This window comes from Thalassophryne amazonica, unplaced genomic scaffold (assembly GCF_902500255.1).
Source record: "Thalassophryne amazonica unplaced genomic scaffold, fThaAma1.1, whole genome shotgun sequence".
NCBI lineage: Eukaryota > Metazoa > Chordata > Actinopteri > Batrachoidiformes > Batrachoididae > Thalassophryne > Thalassophryne amazonica.
The window spans coordinates 94,101-107,890 of record NW_022986270.1 but is presented as its reverse complement, the minus strand read 5'-3'; the positions used below and the strand labels follow the sequence as shown (position 1 = coordinate 107,890).

Below are 13,790 nucleotides of genomic sequence, written 5' to 3'. Positions count from 1 at the left end.
CTCAAAAATCGCCTTTATGATTTCACATTTGACGGGTCAAGCGAGTGCATGGGCCACCGCGGAGTGGAGCAGCAGGGCAGCATCCTGTGAGATGCTCGATCGGTTCATCCAGGCGTTAAAACAGGAGTTTCAACACAGCTCTCTGGGGAGAGGCGCAGTGAGGTCTCTGATTCAGCTGAGACAGGGCTCGCGGAAAGTGTCTGATTATGCAGTCGACTTCCGCATTCTCGCACCACAGGGTGATTGGAACACGGCAGCACTGACATGTTTGTTCAAGAACTCTCTGACGAGATCGAGGATCAGACGATTGCTGTAGACTGACCTAATGATTTCGACTCTCTCATCGCTTTATTTTCTGACCTCGCCTATCGCCTCATGTTTTGGACACTGTTGCTTATCTTTATTTGCTATCCCGTGTACCGAACCCAGCCAGTTAAATGAGTAAAGCCTTTTGAACTCACCTTTTTGTGTCTGAGTTTGTGTCCAGATGGTTGTCTGAAATCCTGACAGTGTTGATGGTGACAAAATATTCAACCGCTAAACATTTGATGTATTACGCCGCGCCCTGGCCGCCCGCGTTGCTATGCAGATAACAATAATGGTGCTGTCAGTGGAGAGTGAGATACTGGCGGAAGGGCGACGATGTTGAAATGGGTGAATGTAAATGTGGGTGTGGATTCTGATACAGAATTACTCAATGCAGCTGACCAGATGGAGAAATCTGTGGATTCTGCTCACAGAATTTCGAGTTTGGCATTAAGATGCTGTTGCTACGATAAGCTTTGACCAGCCGGCCACACCCTTTTACAATGATTCAGGAAGTGGCCAGGTCAAATTATTTACAGAAAAACAAACCGTGCAAATGATGGAATTGGATTAGAATGGGAATAAACCCCTTTTGTCTGATGACTTGCGGATGTTAATGCTGGATTTTTTTACGGTCGCAAATTGAAACTTTAAACTGTCTGTATGTGACCCTGCGACAGACTGGCATCCTGTCCTGGGTGAACACGCCTCAAGCCCTCTGACTGCTGGGATAGGCTCTGCCCCCTGCGACCTTAAACCCTCCTCCGCGCCTTTGATTTCCTGTGAGTTTACTAATATCAATGTAAACCCTTCTCACGAAATGAACATGGAGAAATTGACTTCTTCCTTTTTGTCAGTGTGTTCCTCCGTTCTTGACCCTGTTGCACCTCTGAAAGTCATGCGTCCTAAATGTAAAGTTGATCTGTGGCTTAATGATATTACTAGGGAAGCAAGGGTTGACTGCAGATGCGCAAAGAGAAAATGGAGGAAAGATAAACTTGTAGGATCCCTGGAATATCTTAAAGAGAAATGGAGGAGCTACCAGAAAATTGTTAAAATTGAAATGACAAAATATTTTTTCTCATATCATTGCTCAAAATGTGCAAAAACCTGGGACACTTTTAATACTATTTTGTTGATTTTAAACCCCGTCCAGTCCATCTCTTTGCAGCCTTCAACTAGGGTCTGTGAAGATTTCTCTACTTTTTTTGAAACCAAAGTCTGTTCTATTAAGTCAAACATTATATATTCTTCCCTCGACTTGAGCATAGAGTTCAACCCTGTGGCTCTTTTTATAAAGTTTGACACGGTCTCACGTTCAGACCTCTCTAAGATTGTTAGACACAGTGGTGGCCACAGATAACCAAAAAAATTAACTTCCATAACAGATGATCAGATAACTGAAAAGTTATCTTCGATAAAGCTAAAATGATAAACCACCCAAAAATGTATCAGAAGTTACAGATAACCAACAAATTCCAGTATTGTCTCTGGTACACTTGCAACTACTAAACAAGCTGATTTTGAGTTTTAACACAACAATCGCTTTTGGAAGCACTAAAGGCGACCACAGTCAGCACTTTTGTCTTTAAGCGTTTAACCTCTCACGACCACCTATGTTTAAGATGCGTGGAATTTAATAAACACAAACACAGTAACAACGTCTATAAACCCAGAGAATATATTCATGAGAGTTTTAGGCACTAGAGTTTAATGCTGCTGTCCGTGGAGCCTGATCAGAGTGTCTCAAATGCATTTGTCCTGTCATGAACGTACTGAGATTACCCTATCACCCATTATGCACCTGGACACAGCATGTCCACACTAAAACATATATCTGATATTTTCACTTTATAAAACTTCAAACATGATGTTAATTTAAATAACTTGTCTGAAATAAGTTTGGTTAAAATTTGAACCATAACTTAAAAATGTATGCCTCTGAATGACTTGGGTGATATTGCCCATGTATCAGTATGGGGTCAAAAGAAATGAGTTTTGTTTTTTTCTTTTTGGTGACCAGTTCTTCTTTACCTGCAGAGGTTGGAGCGGTTTCTTCTAGAAGCAATTCTTCTCTGTTTGCAGAGGGTAGAACTACACATCTGTTCACCTTTGTTTACCACATTAACGGTCTAAAAATTATCAGACAAAAATTTATCGGAAGATAATTAGTCCGATAATGGTTTTCAAGGTTATCTGAAAAAAATAATCCAATAATGAAAACGTTATCTTCGATAATTATCGGTTATCGGATTATCAGAACTGTGCCCACCACTGGTTAGACAGTTGAAGGTATCAACTTGTCACGCAGATTGTATTCCTTCTCGTCTTTTTAAAGAAGTATGGAATACCACTGGGCATGTTGTTTTAGATATTGTTAATAGCAGTCTTGTTTCTGGCAGTGTGCCCGTCTTTTATAAGAGAGCTGTGATAGAACCTCTCTTGAAAAAGCCTAGCTTGGATGCGCAAAACATTGCAAATTACAGACCTATAGCCAAGCTTCCTTTTCTATCAAACATTTTAGAAAAGTTGTGTTTCTACAATTTCAGTCTTTTTTTTTTTTTTTACAGAAGCACAGTGTCATGGACATCTTTGTCTGGCTATAAGCCTTTTCATAGCACAGAGACAGGACTTTTAAAGATTTTTAATGATTTGCTTTTATTTACTGACTCTGGAAATGCAGCTGTTCTTTTGCTTTTAGATCTGACGGCTGCGTTTGACACAGTGGAACACACCGTTGTACTTTCTCGTTTGGAATGTTGTGTTGGTGTCAGGGGGGTGGCACTCACCTGGTTTAGGTCCTACTTGTTTGAAAGGTCCTATTCTGTTAAAGTCGGGGACAACTTCTCCTCACAAGTCACATTATCTTGTGGAGTACCCCAGGGGTCTATCCTTGGGCCGATTTAGTTCTCTTTGTACCTCCTGCCACTCAGAAGAATTTTTAAAAACCATGGCGTGTCTTACCATTTTGATGCAGATGACTCGCAAATTTATGTCCCCATAAAGAGAAGCTCCCTGGCGCCTCTTCTCAACTGTTTGCGTGAAGTCAAGGCTTAGTTGCCAAATAATTTTTTAAATCTAAGCGAGTCCAAGACAGAAATTGTTGTTTTTAAGCCTAACTCTGCTTTTATTTGTAACTGACTTGGACTCTTATTAACAGCTCATCAAGCCTACTGACTGCCACCAGCCTTGGCGTCATACTTGATGGTGATTTTAGACTTGACAGGCAAATAAATGCCGTTGTTAAATCCAGTTTTTATCACCTTCAGCTTTTATCTCATCTTAAACGGTTTTATCTCTCAGTGATTTTGAACAAGTGACCCATTATGTCCTTATATCAAAGAAAACATGATTTAAAAAAAATCTAAAACCAGAGTGACGTTTCACGAACAATACTGTTCCTGGTTAAACGGCTCAACAACGATCCACCGACAATTGAACAAACTCTGGTTATATTAATATTGCACCAGGCTTGTTTTCATCTCTATAACTTGATTAGTTCTACTTAGCCAGTACTGGTTAATTTGAATAAAGTGTGTTTTCACGACCTGATTAGTTTTGGTGGGTGTAGATTTTGGGGTGGGTGTAAAACCACGCACGAAACGATGACACACAAAAAGATAACGCACGAAAACCCCCTGCCTCCATGGCGTGATGACAACAGTCCTTCAACAAATAACAATGAGAGCTGTTGTCCTCATTGACTCCCACCCCCACCCCGCCCCTCGTCTCGTTCAGGTTGTGTGCCATGTTCAAATTCAGATGAAAAACCAAAATTGTGACCTCAATCTGCACTAAAACTAGTCCAGGTTCCACCATCATCCACATGGTGGGTATTGAACAAATGCCCTACAGGAGTAAGAACAAACAAACAGCAGTGCATCTGAAGACTGATAAAGTCCATAAAGTGGTTTTGGGCAGTCAGCCATCAAACAGGCAGTACAGGGAGGGGTTGGGCTTGACACCAGAGGATCCCTGGTTCAAATCCCAGCCTGACCAGAAAATCACTAAGGGCCCTTGGGCAAAGTCCTTAATCCTGTAGTTGCTCCCAGTGTGTAGCCTTGTGTGGCAGCAGCCTGACATCGGGGTGAATGTGAGGCATTATATTAAAGCGCTTTGAGCGTCTGATGCAGATGGAAACGCGTGCGTTATAAATGCTTTCCATTTACGTGGTTGGAGCCAGACTCGTTCTCACACTGACACTTTGAAATATGAGCTCTGCCGAATCCAGCAGGTATCCTTTCTGTGTGCCGGCCTTTGAAGTGGCTGCTGCTGTAACAGGGCGCGGTCACCGTCAGCCCGTCCCCGGATCACTGCAGCACGTCCTCTGTCGTCGTAGCAACAACAGCACAGGTCTTTGTCTCAGAGTTCTTGTTGTATTCCCGAGCTGCTGTCTGGACTTCTCTGTGGACCAGTGAACTATGGAGCGCCTGAAGCTGGTCTTGCAGTACTTCCAGTCGAACTCTGAGTCCATCTCTAACGGGATCTGCATCATTCTGGCCCTGGTCAGCGTCAAACTCTACACCAGCTTCGACTTCAGCTGCCCCTGCCTCCCTCAGTACAACAAGCTCTACTCGCTGGGCGTGATGGTCATCCCGCCTGTCATCCTCTTCTTTCTTGGGGTCCTGGTCAACAGACACACTGGGGTCATGATGGACGAGTGGATGAGGCCCGTCGGCAACAGGTCAAAGAACCCCGCCATTGTCAAGTGAGTCTACATCTTCCTCCGGATTTTACTGAAAGCTCATGTTGAGAAGGATTTGAAGAGTAGAAGTTCTTCATTTGTAAACTTTCTGATGTCACGCACACGCACGCTCACGCACACACACACACTAACATCTTTTGGACTCTGTTCCAGTCTGTTCAGACCTTTTCCCAATTTTCCCTGAAAGTTTTTTTTTAATGTGCTGTTTACAAATGGTTTACGTTTCATTGTTATACATAAGCTGTAGATTATAGGCAGTCTTGTATAAGCTGACAGTATTTTGTTTTTTGTGTTATTGTGGGTTCACTGTCATGTGTTGTTTCTTCTGCTCTAACCTTCATCCTGGAGCTGTTTCTCTGAAAGGATCAGTGAGCTCCTTTGATCCTGATCCTGTAGGTACCTGTTCTCAGCCATGATCCAGAGGGCTCTGCTGGCACCGATGGTCTGGATCCTGGTCACTCTGCTGGATGGGAAGATCTTCATCTGTGCCTTCAGTGTGAGTGTAGACCCTGGACTCTTCTCAGGTACCTTCTAAAACCTAAAACTCTGCTTTGTCATTTCAAATAAGCAGGAAAGAACAAAGAACATATACTCGCTGGTTGGAGCTCTGTGCTTGTGCTACTGAGACTGAGCGGTAAATGTCTAAGTCCTGTCCAGGGGCATTTATGGACTCATCTGCTTCAGACTACACTCTCTGGGGATGAGCTCCGGCACCAACAGGCCTCAGGGTTTGAATAGGACGTCTACAGAGGTAAACGCAGATGATGAGGAGGATTCTCCTTCTGGCAATAGATGATCATTTGGTCGTCAATATGTCAGTGGCGTGTCAGAGTATTATGGATTCCACAGAGACGTGTCACTGTGCATAATGAGCCTCAGCTGAGGTTATGGGAACTCTCCTTGACAAAAAGTCTGTAAGTACCACTGCTGCTGGTTCCTGCTGGACCACTTTCTGTGCCTGAACTTGAATGACACTCCTCTATTTAACTAAAGGTTGTAATCATTTCTCCTTTAGTCTGTTATCTACAACTTTAACGGTAACTGCTACGAGTGTCACCACCTTATTCCTCTGTCAGTCTTAGGAGTGGATAGTTTCCTCTTAGTGCTCAGCTTCCACTAACCTCTGGTATTTAGTTCAGTGTTTACTTAAATGAATTTGTGCATTGCTGGCCCTCCTAGAGACCCGTGTCTGTAAGCTGGAGCCGCTCCTTAAGGCCCACTCACATGGCATTCGGTGATTCCTGAACAAAGGGAAAAAAGTAAAAAAAGTCACGAAAGAAAAGAGTCGACAAATGAGTTTTTGACTTTTCCCATTACTGAGAATAAAACAAAACTGAAGCTAACATTGATCTCAACGCTTTAAACAAAACACGCCTGGAGCCACTGCTGGAGCAGTGTGTGTCTGCATCCTGCTCTGCGTTCCAGGACTCGGCATTGGGACGGAGCTCTGCCTGAGTCCTGGAGAAGCTGCAAAGAGAAGCGCGAGATCTGACCCACTGTGGAGATCTGTGCACACGTCGGTGGATCCAGTGCCCAGTTGCTGTGCCCAGTCCACAGTCACCACTATTGACTGTGACCTGATTTTCTACCTCATATATGCCTGTTGCCTGTCCCCCAAACATTGACACTGATGGGTACAGCCTGGAAGTTGTGGAGCACTTCACATACCTTGGGTCAACCATCTCTAACTCACTCTCGATTGATGCAGAGATGAACAGCAGGATTGCAAAGGCAGCAGCAGTTATGGCCAGACTAAGCCACAGAGTCTGGAGCAACTCCAGCCTCAATGAGAAGACAAAACAGCATGTCTACCTGCTCAGCACGCTCTTCTACGGTAGTGAGGCATGGAACGCCTACGCCAGACATGAGATAAAGCTCAACAGCTACCATCTGAGGGGCTTTAGATGAATTCTGCACATCGGATGGCAGGACAAGGTGCTCAACACAGAGGTCTTGGAAAACGCCAACATGTTCACCATTCTTGGCTAAAGGGGCCTTCGTTGGCTCAACCACGTCAGGAGAATGGATCCAGGCCACATTCCTAACGATCTATTGTACGGTGAGCTGGCAGAGGACACTCCTTTGGCTGGTGGAACACACCTGGGCTTCATGGATGTCTGCAAGAAGGACATGAAACATGGGAGCAGTGTGCAGAGGACTGTGAAGCCTGGTGCCTTACTGTCAGAACAGGTGCACAGAGGGCTGAGCAGAAGATATGAATCGGTGTCTAGATACAAACATGCGCAATGTGAATGTATCAATTCATTCAGTGTGCATCGAATCAATTGGCAGGTGAAATTGTGATGCATCACTCGCTGCATGCTTGCATCGATTTTTTTTTTTTCACGAGGCACACTGAATGCACCATCACTGCTCCGCGTTTTGTTTTCAATACGGGCGGAAGCCAGGATGCACATTTCTACCCCAACAAAAACAGCTGCAAGCAGTCAGAAGGGATTTTTGACGCACCTAAAACATTTAAATCAGGTGTTTGGGGATGTTTTGGCTTTTTTTTAAAAGATGAGAAACTTGACAAGATGCAAGTCATTTGTAAAGAACGCCGTGCTGCTAAACGATATCGACACGGCCGCAGATTGTAAAACAAGCCCCGGCAAAACTGTTAAGAAAGTACCTCAAATTACTTTTGCAAGGTGGTACTCTGTCAGTGAGTGACTCACTTTACATCAGTCATTGAGAATGATGTCTTACTGTTTACTGTTTAAGTTCTGACAGTGTGATCAAACAGGTTCCACATATGAGGGAACTGATTCCTGTTCATTAATGTTGAATCCGGTAAATGTTCTGCTTATAAGTAGTAAAATAAATCATCTGCCTCTAGTAGAATCAGAAGAAGAAGAAGAATAACATAGTACCATAATGAATTGCAGCTTCTTATTTTCTATTTAAATTGTATAATATAATATAATATTATATTTAAATGGTATAATTTCTTTGCATCATGTTGAATTGCATTGTATCGCAATTGGAGAGCCCTAATGCTGGATTGCGGTAAACCAGAAAATAGAACATTGCAGTAGTCCAATCTAGAAGAGACAAACACATGGATCAGGGTCTAACCCTAACCCTAACCCTAACCCATAGACAGGATGGGACAAATCTTCACTATATTTCGCAGGTGGAAGAAAGCAGTCCTAGTAATATTTCTAATGTGGAGATCAAAGGACAATGTAGGATCAAAAATTACCCCAAGGTTCCTCACTTTGTCAGTGTGATGTATGACACACAAGCTGAGGCTGAGCGTTAACTGGTCAAATTGATGCAGATGTGTCGCTGGACCAAGAACCATCATTTCAGTCTTATCAGAGTTTAAAAGTAGGACGTTTCTAGACATCCAACTTCTCACTGATGCAAGGCAATCTTCTAAGGATTTTATATGGATGAGATTACCAGCAGTTATCGGCACGTATAACTGAGTATGATCCACATAGCAGAGGCTCCAGAGAGTTGTAAAGACAGCCCAAAAGATCATTGGCTGCCCTCTCCCCTCCCCGTTGGACATTTACAGCTCCCGCTGCCTTATCAGAGCCCTAAACATCATTAAAGACAGCTCCCACCCTGACTTTGAACTGTTTGACCTGATGCCCTCAGAGAGGTGCTACAGGTGTATTAAGACCAGAACAAACAGACTCAAAAACAGTTTCTTTCCCAAAGCGGGAACCACCCTGAATTCCCGCATGCACCGACGATAATGTGCAACATTCCATCCCATAATGTGTAATATTTATAATTTTTAACAATGTATATAATAACATACTTATTCTGCAATGTACATACCATCCAGGACCGTGCACCTTACTTTCTAATGTTTACATGGTATACGTATATATTTTTTGATACTTATTATTTGATATTGCTGCTTTTCTTTCTTACTTGCCTGCACTGATTTTGGAGTTGGCTTTTAATCTCATTGTACATTGTATAATGACAATAAAAGGCATTCTATTCTATTCTGAAAGGTAATCCCAAAGCGCCACAATATGTGCCCAAGGGGTGCTATATAAAAGGAGAAAAGCAGCAGGCCTAAGACAGACCCCTGTGGAACCCAAAATTTCATGTCACTAAGGTTAGAGGTAGTGTTACTGTACAAAACACAGTAAGAACGACTGGTCAAGTATGACGTCAGCCATGCAAGGGCACTCCCAGTAATCCCAAAATGATTTTCCAGCCTATCAAGTAGAATATGATGATCCACTGTATCAAATGCAGCACTGAGATCTAACAGCACCAGAACCGTAGTGGTGCAGAAGCAGATCATTCCCCACTTTAGTGAGAGCCGTCTCTGTGGAATGATATTTTCTAAAAGCAGACTGCAGTGGCTCAAAGAGATTATTCTCTGTAAGATAGTCTACGAGCTGCTGTGACACCACTTTTTTCCAGAATTTTAGAGCAAAATGATAGATTTGATATCGGCCGATAGTTTTTCAATACACTAGGGTCAAGATTAGATTTCTTAAGTAATGGTTTAATCACTGCAGATTTGAAACATACAGAACAGGTCCAGAGGTTAACGAGAGATTAATAATTTCCAGCACTGTGGCCCAAGAGTGGACCACAGGTCCTTAAACAGTTTTGTTGGTATAGGATCAAATAAACAGGTTGTGCTTTTTGTAGACGTTACGAGTTTCGTCAGCATGCCCAGAGAGAAACTATCAAATTCTGTAAATCTAGGTAATACCTCAGTAGTAGCGCCCACATCAATAGCAGGGTGTAGTGGCTGGGTTAGGGCATGCCGGGATATGTTTAACCTAATGTCTTCTATTGTCTTCTCTAAGTAATCCAGGAAATCTTGTGCTATAAAAGGAGAGCGAACTACAGGTGGCTGTCCATGAATAAGTGTTGCCACTGTGTCGAACAAGAACTTTGAGTTGAGTAGGTCCGCTTTGTAGCCAATAATGCATGCTTATAGTCTAAGATAGCATCATGCCACGCAAGGTGGAATACTTCTAATCTTGAACTACGCCATTTCTGTTCTAGACCTCTTGCCTTATGCTTGAGGTCACGCAAGTAATCATTGAACCAAGGTGACTGTGTTTTTGGGGAGCGCGGTTTTAACAAAGTTGGCGCAATCATATCGAGTGTAGTTTTGAGCACTGAGTTTAAACTGTCCACAAGTCTGTCTACTGACTGGGTATTTGCCAAATGTGAAGCTAAGACATCAGGCAGTCTAGCTTCGAGTTCAGTCTTAGTTGAGGAGTTGATGCATCACCGTAGTGATATATAAAGTTGTTCCACTAAACACGGCAGCGAAACTGTAAACTTAGTGAGTGATCAGAGACCACTGATGTAAGAGGCATGATGTCAATATTCGTGACAGCAATACCACGTGCGAGAACCAGGTCCAGGGTATGTCCACTAATGTGCGTCTGTCATGCCTGGCCCTGATCGGGGCTTTAATTCTGATTTTCCTCTTTTCTTTTTGTCACCATCTGCCCCAGCTTTGTTTTATTAGTTATTTTTTATCATGTGTCTATTCTTTTCCATTTTGCTTTGTCACTTTGAGTTCAGTCTTAGTTGAGGAGTTGATGCATCACCGTTTACGCTTTATGTCGGGTTTTGCTTTCTGTTTTCATGTAGTTTGTTTTTCTTATAGCTTGTTCACCACCTTGTTTTCCTAGTTTAGTTTTGCTTAAGTATTTATGTTCCATTTCAGTTCTCATGTTTTTCTACCTTCAGTTTTTATTTTACTTTGGTTCCATAGTTCCCTGTTTCCCTCATGCCCCTCCGAGTTAGTTCCCACTCCACAGCACTGCACCTGCTATTATCTCTGTCTCACACTTTGATTCTGTCTGCTGTGTTTTCTTTCACTCACACTCTTGGCACCTGCTCACGCATCTTTGTTTCCTGTATCACTTCACTTTGTGCACTCTCTTCCTCCCCATGTTGCACAATGTTTAGTCTTTGTTCACTAGCCACACCCCTTTTCCAGATTGTTTCTCACGTGCACCTCAGTGACACCACCTGTCCCTTGTTTCACACCAATTAGTCCACCATCATTTAAACCCTCACACTCTCACAGTCCCTCGCCAGTTTGTTGTCGCTTCTTGCACACATCCCAGCCTTTTGTTCTCAGTCCTGTTTTTGCCAAGCCATGTACCGATTATTGCTCTGTTCTCCTCAACCACACCTTTTGCCTCGTCTTTGATTACTGTGTTTGCTCGTGCCTTGACCCCTGCTTGATCATGACTGCATTTTTGTCTGACCCCAATTGTACCTCTGCTCCGCTCCTTGACCACCTGTGCACCGAACCTAAGCCTGAAATAAAGACAATGTTTTTTGCTACTCCTACGCCAAGTCTGGGAGTCTCCTTTGCGGGTCCAGCCTGACGGTACAAACTGGACAAAACACGGTCCCCGCAGGCTCCACCTCATCTACAGACACTGACGCCACAAATTTGGACATTGGGGTAATTAGGATCTTTGATTGATCTCTCTTTTTTTCATATGTTTTCGAGACTGCTATGCTCCCAGGGAAAAGTTTGATTATCTTGAGCAAGCCTGGGAGTTAGTGGAATTGAACACTTGGCTTTTTGACTTTTTCCCAGAGCTTCAGAGCCTGGATGATATTTTTTTGTGAAAAGAAGCTGCCAGATTGGATGAGACATCCCGAGGCATATCTGCCTTCAGATGATGACGAGTCAAACTGGTCTGATTTGGAAGAAGATGAGTTTTGTGAGTCAGAGCAGACAGCACTTTAGGACACAGCAACGTCTTTATTTAAAATTCAAGACTTATTTTTTGAATATCAGGACTGTTCCATTTAGTGGAGCAAACAGCAAATTCTCTCAGCATTAGACCAGAGACTATTAATTGATGCTGGCACATCTTTCTGGCAAGGTCACAAGTACTCTCAATGTACATGTTTGTGACCTCTGAGTGTCTCACCTTAATATCATTGGTGTTGACGTGAATAACTATGTGGGTATATTTAGTGTCATGTTCCTTTGGCTGTCTGCCCTTGTGCAACATCAGTACCCTAAGGTGAGAGACAATGTTGGGAGCTCTGGCCCCAGGAATACATTTAACATCAGCTGGCATCTGCAATCTAACCTTGTGGGTGATAGAATCCCCTATCACTCACGCATGGTGTTTTGGCCCAGAGATATGGGTAGAAGTCACCTGTCGACTTGGAGGACAATCAACAGGCATGTCGAAGGCCGAAAAATGGTTCACAGATTGCAGTGGCGACTGTGATCCGGGTACCACAACCGGGCACCAAGTCCAATGTGACTTCCTCTGTCTAACAACAGTCTGAAAACCATCATCTTTAGCTGACATTGCTAAGCTAGTGCTAACATACGTGCTAGCTGGACCGACACTGAGCTTGTCTGGGGTGTCTGTAGCATCTAACTCCACTAAACTAAGAAGCTGCTCTAGCTTACGGACACGGCTCTGTAGAGGACCAACCCTTTCTGTCAGCATCACACAAGATTAATGTAGAGAGCAGTGTAATGTAATTTGTGCACTAGAAAATCCAAGCATGTACCAAGCTAGTGCAAGCTAACCGCTAATGAAAACACTAACCACTCCAAAGCTTCACACTGGAGTAAAATAATGAGCTAAAATTAGCAGCAGTTGCAACTCAAAATTCACAGAAATGTTAAACAGTAACAAAAAATAAAACAAATGATCACAACCTTGTATTAATGAGAAGAGCATCGTTCAAACCAGCAGTCTGTCTGGGACAAAGTTGCCAGGTTGTGTGATTTAATTAAACAGTCGGATTTCCCTGGTCCACACCAGTTCTAAGTCAGCTGCTAGGCTCCAGCCGAAGGAAGTTTCCTGACAGGCCACCGGAAACAACTTGAGGTTACAATGTGACATTGCCCCTCTTCAGGAGTAAGATGGGCCCAGTCAAGATGCATCGCTTCAGGATCTGAAAGAGATTCAGGTGGAGAGACAGTCAGGGGTGAAGTAATGTTTTAAAAAGGGTGTAGACAGAATGGAACTCTCATCTGCTCTTTCCCTTTGACACTCCTGGAGTCGATTGTTCACCCAGATTTTGAGGGAAATCATGTACTCAAGGTTTCTGGGCTATAGATAGATATTAGGTCATGGAAGACTCCATTAAATTTTGGAGGTGATCCGGATCCCGGTTGGCAGCGTCAGAAATCTCTGATTGCCCTTGTTTATTCTATTTTTTATTTCTTTTTATTGCCTCCTAACTTAGTGCTCATGTTTATTGTAGAGCACTTTGGTCAACTGCTGTCGTTTTAATTGTGCTTTAGAAATAAGGGTTGAGTTGCATGTAGTGAAAGTGTCAAACTTGTTGAGAGTCACTTGTTTCAGCAGTGACATCTCTGTCTCTGGGAGCCTGGCCTATGACGTTCAGACATCTTTGAAGAGCTTCGGGGGTCATGAGGTCACTTGACAGAAGCATCATCAAAGACCCAAATCTTTAGGGTCCAGGGCCCGTATGTACGAAGCATCCTCGGGCTAAAAATAGCTCCTAGTGACATTATTCTAAGAAATGTCTTAGAATTTCTCAAATTCTTAGACATTTCTTAGAATTTTCCCTTGGTAAGATGTAAGCTGTCCGCAAAGCACCTTAGGCCTTAAGAGAGGTCCTAAGGTGCCAAACTGGTAAGAGGAGGGAGGAGGACTTTTAAGAAGCCTAAGAGTGTCTTAAGCAGAGAAGACAGCAGAAAAGACAGAGAGGAAGCAGAGATATTCTCCATATGTATGATGTGAGGCTTGATCTACGTAATTATTTTATGTTAATTTACTGTTTTAATGTACTTATAAATTGTTTAGGTTCTTGT

At 43.1% G+C, this 13,790-nt stretch overlaps 1 protein-coding gene across 1 annotated transcript in view; it reads left to right on the top strand.

Annotated features, from left to right (window-relative positions):
- Nucleotides 1-4,727: 4,727 nt before the first annotated feature.
- calhm3 (calcium homeostasis modulator 3) overlaps nucleotides 4,728-13,790 on the top strand; it is a 47,366-nt gene continuing 38,303 nt past the window's right edge. The window contains exons 1-2 of the mRNA XM_034165464.1: nucleotides 4,728-5,014; nucleotides 5,408-5,535. Coding sequence (XP_034021355.1) covers nucleotides 4,728-5,014; nucleotides 5,408-5,535 — 415 coding nt within the window. The remainder of the gene's footprint in view (nucleotides 5,015-5,407; nucleotides 5,536-13,790) is intronic.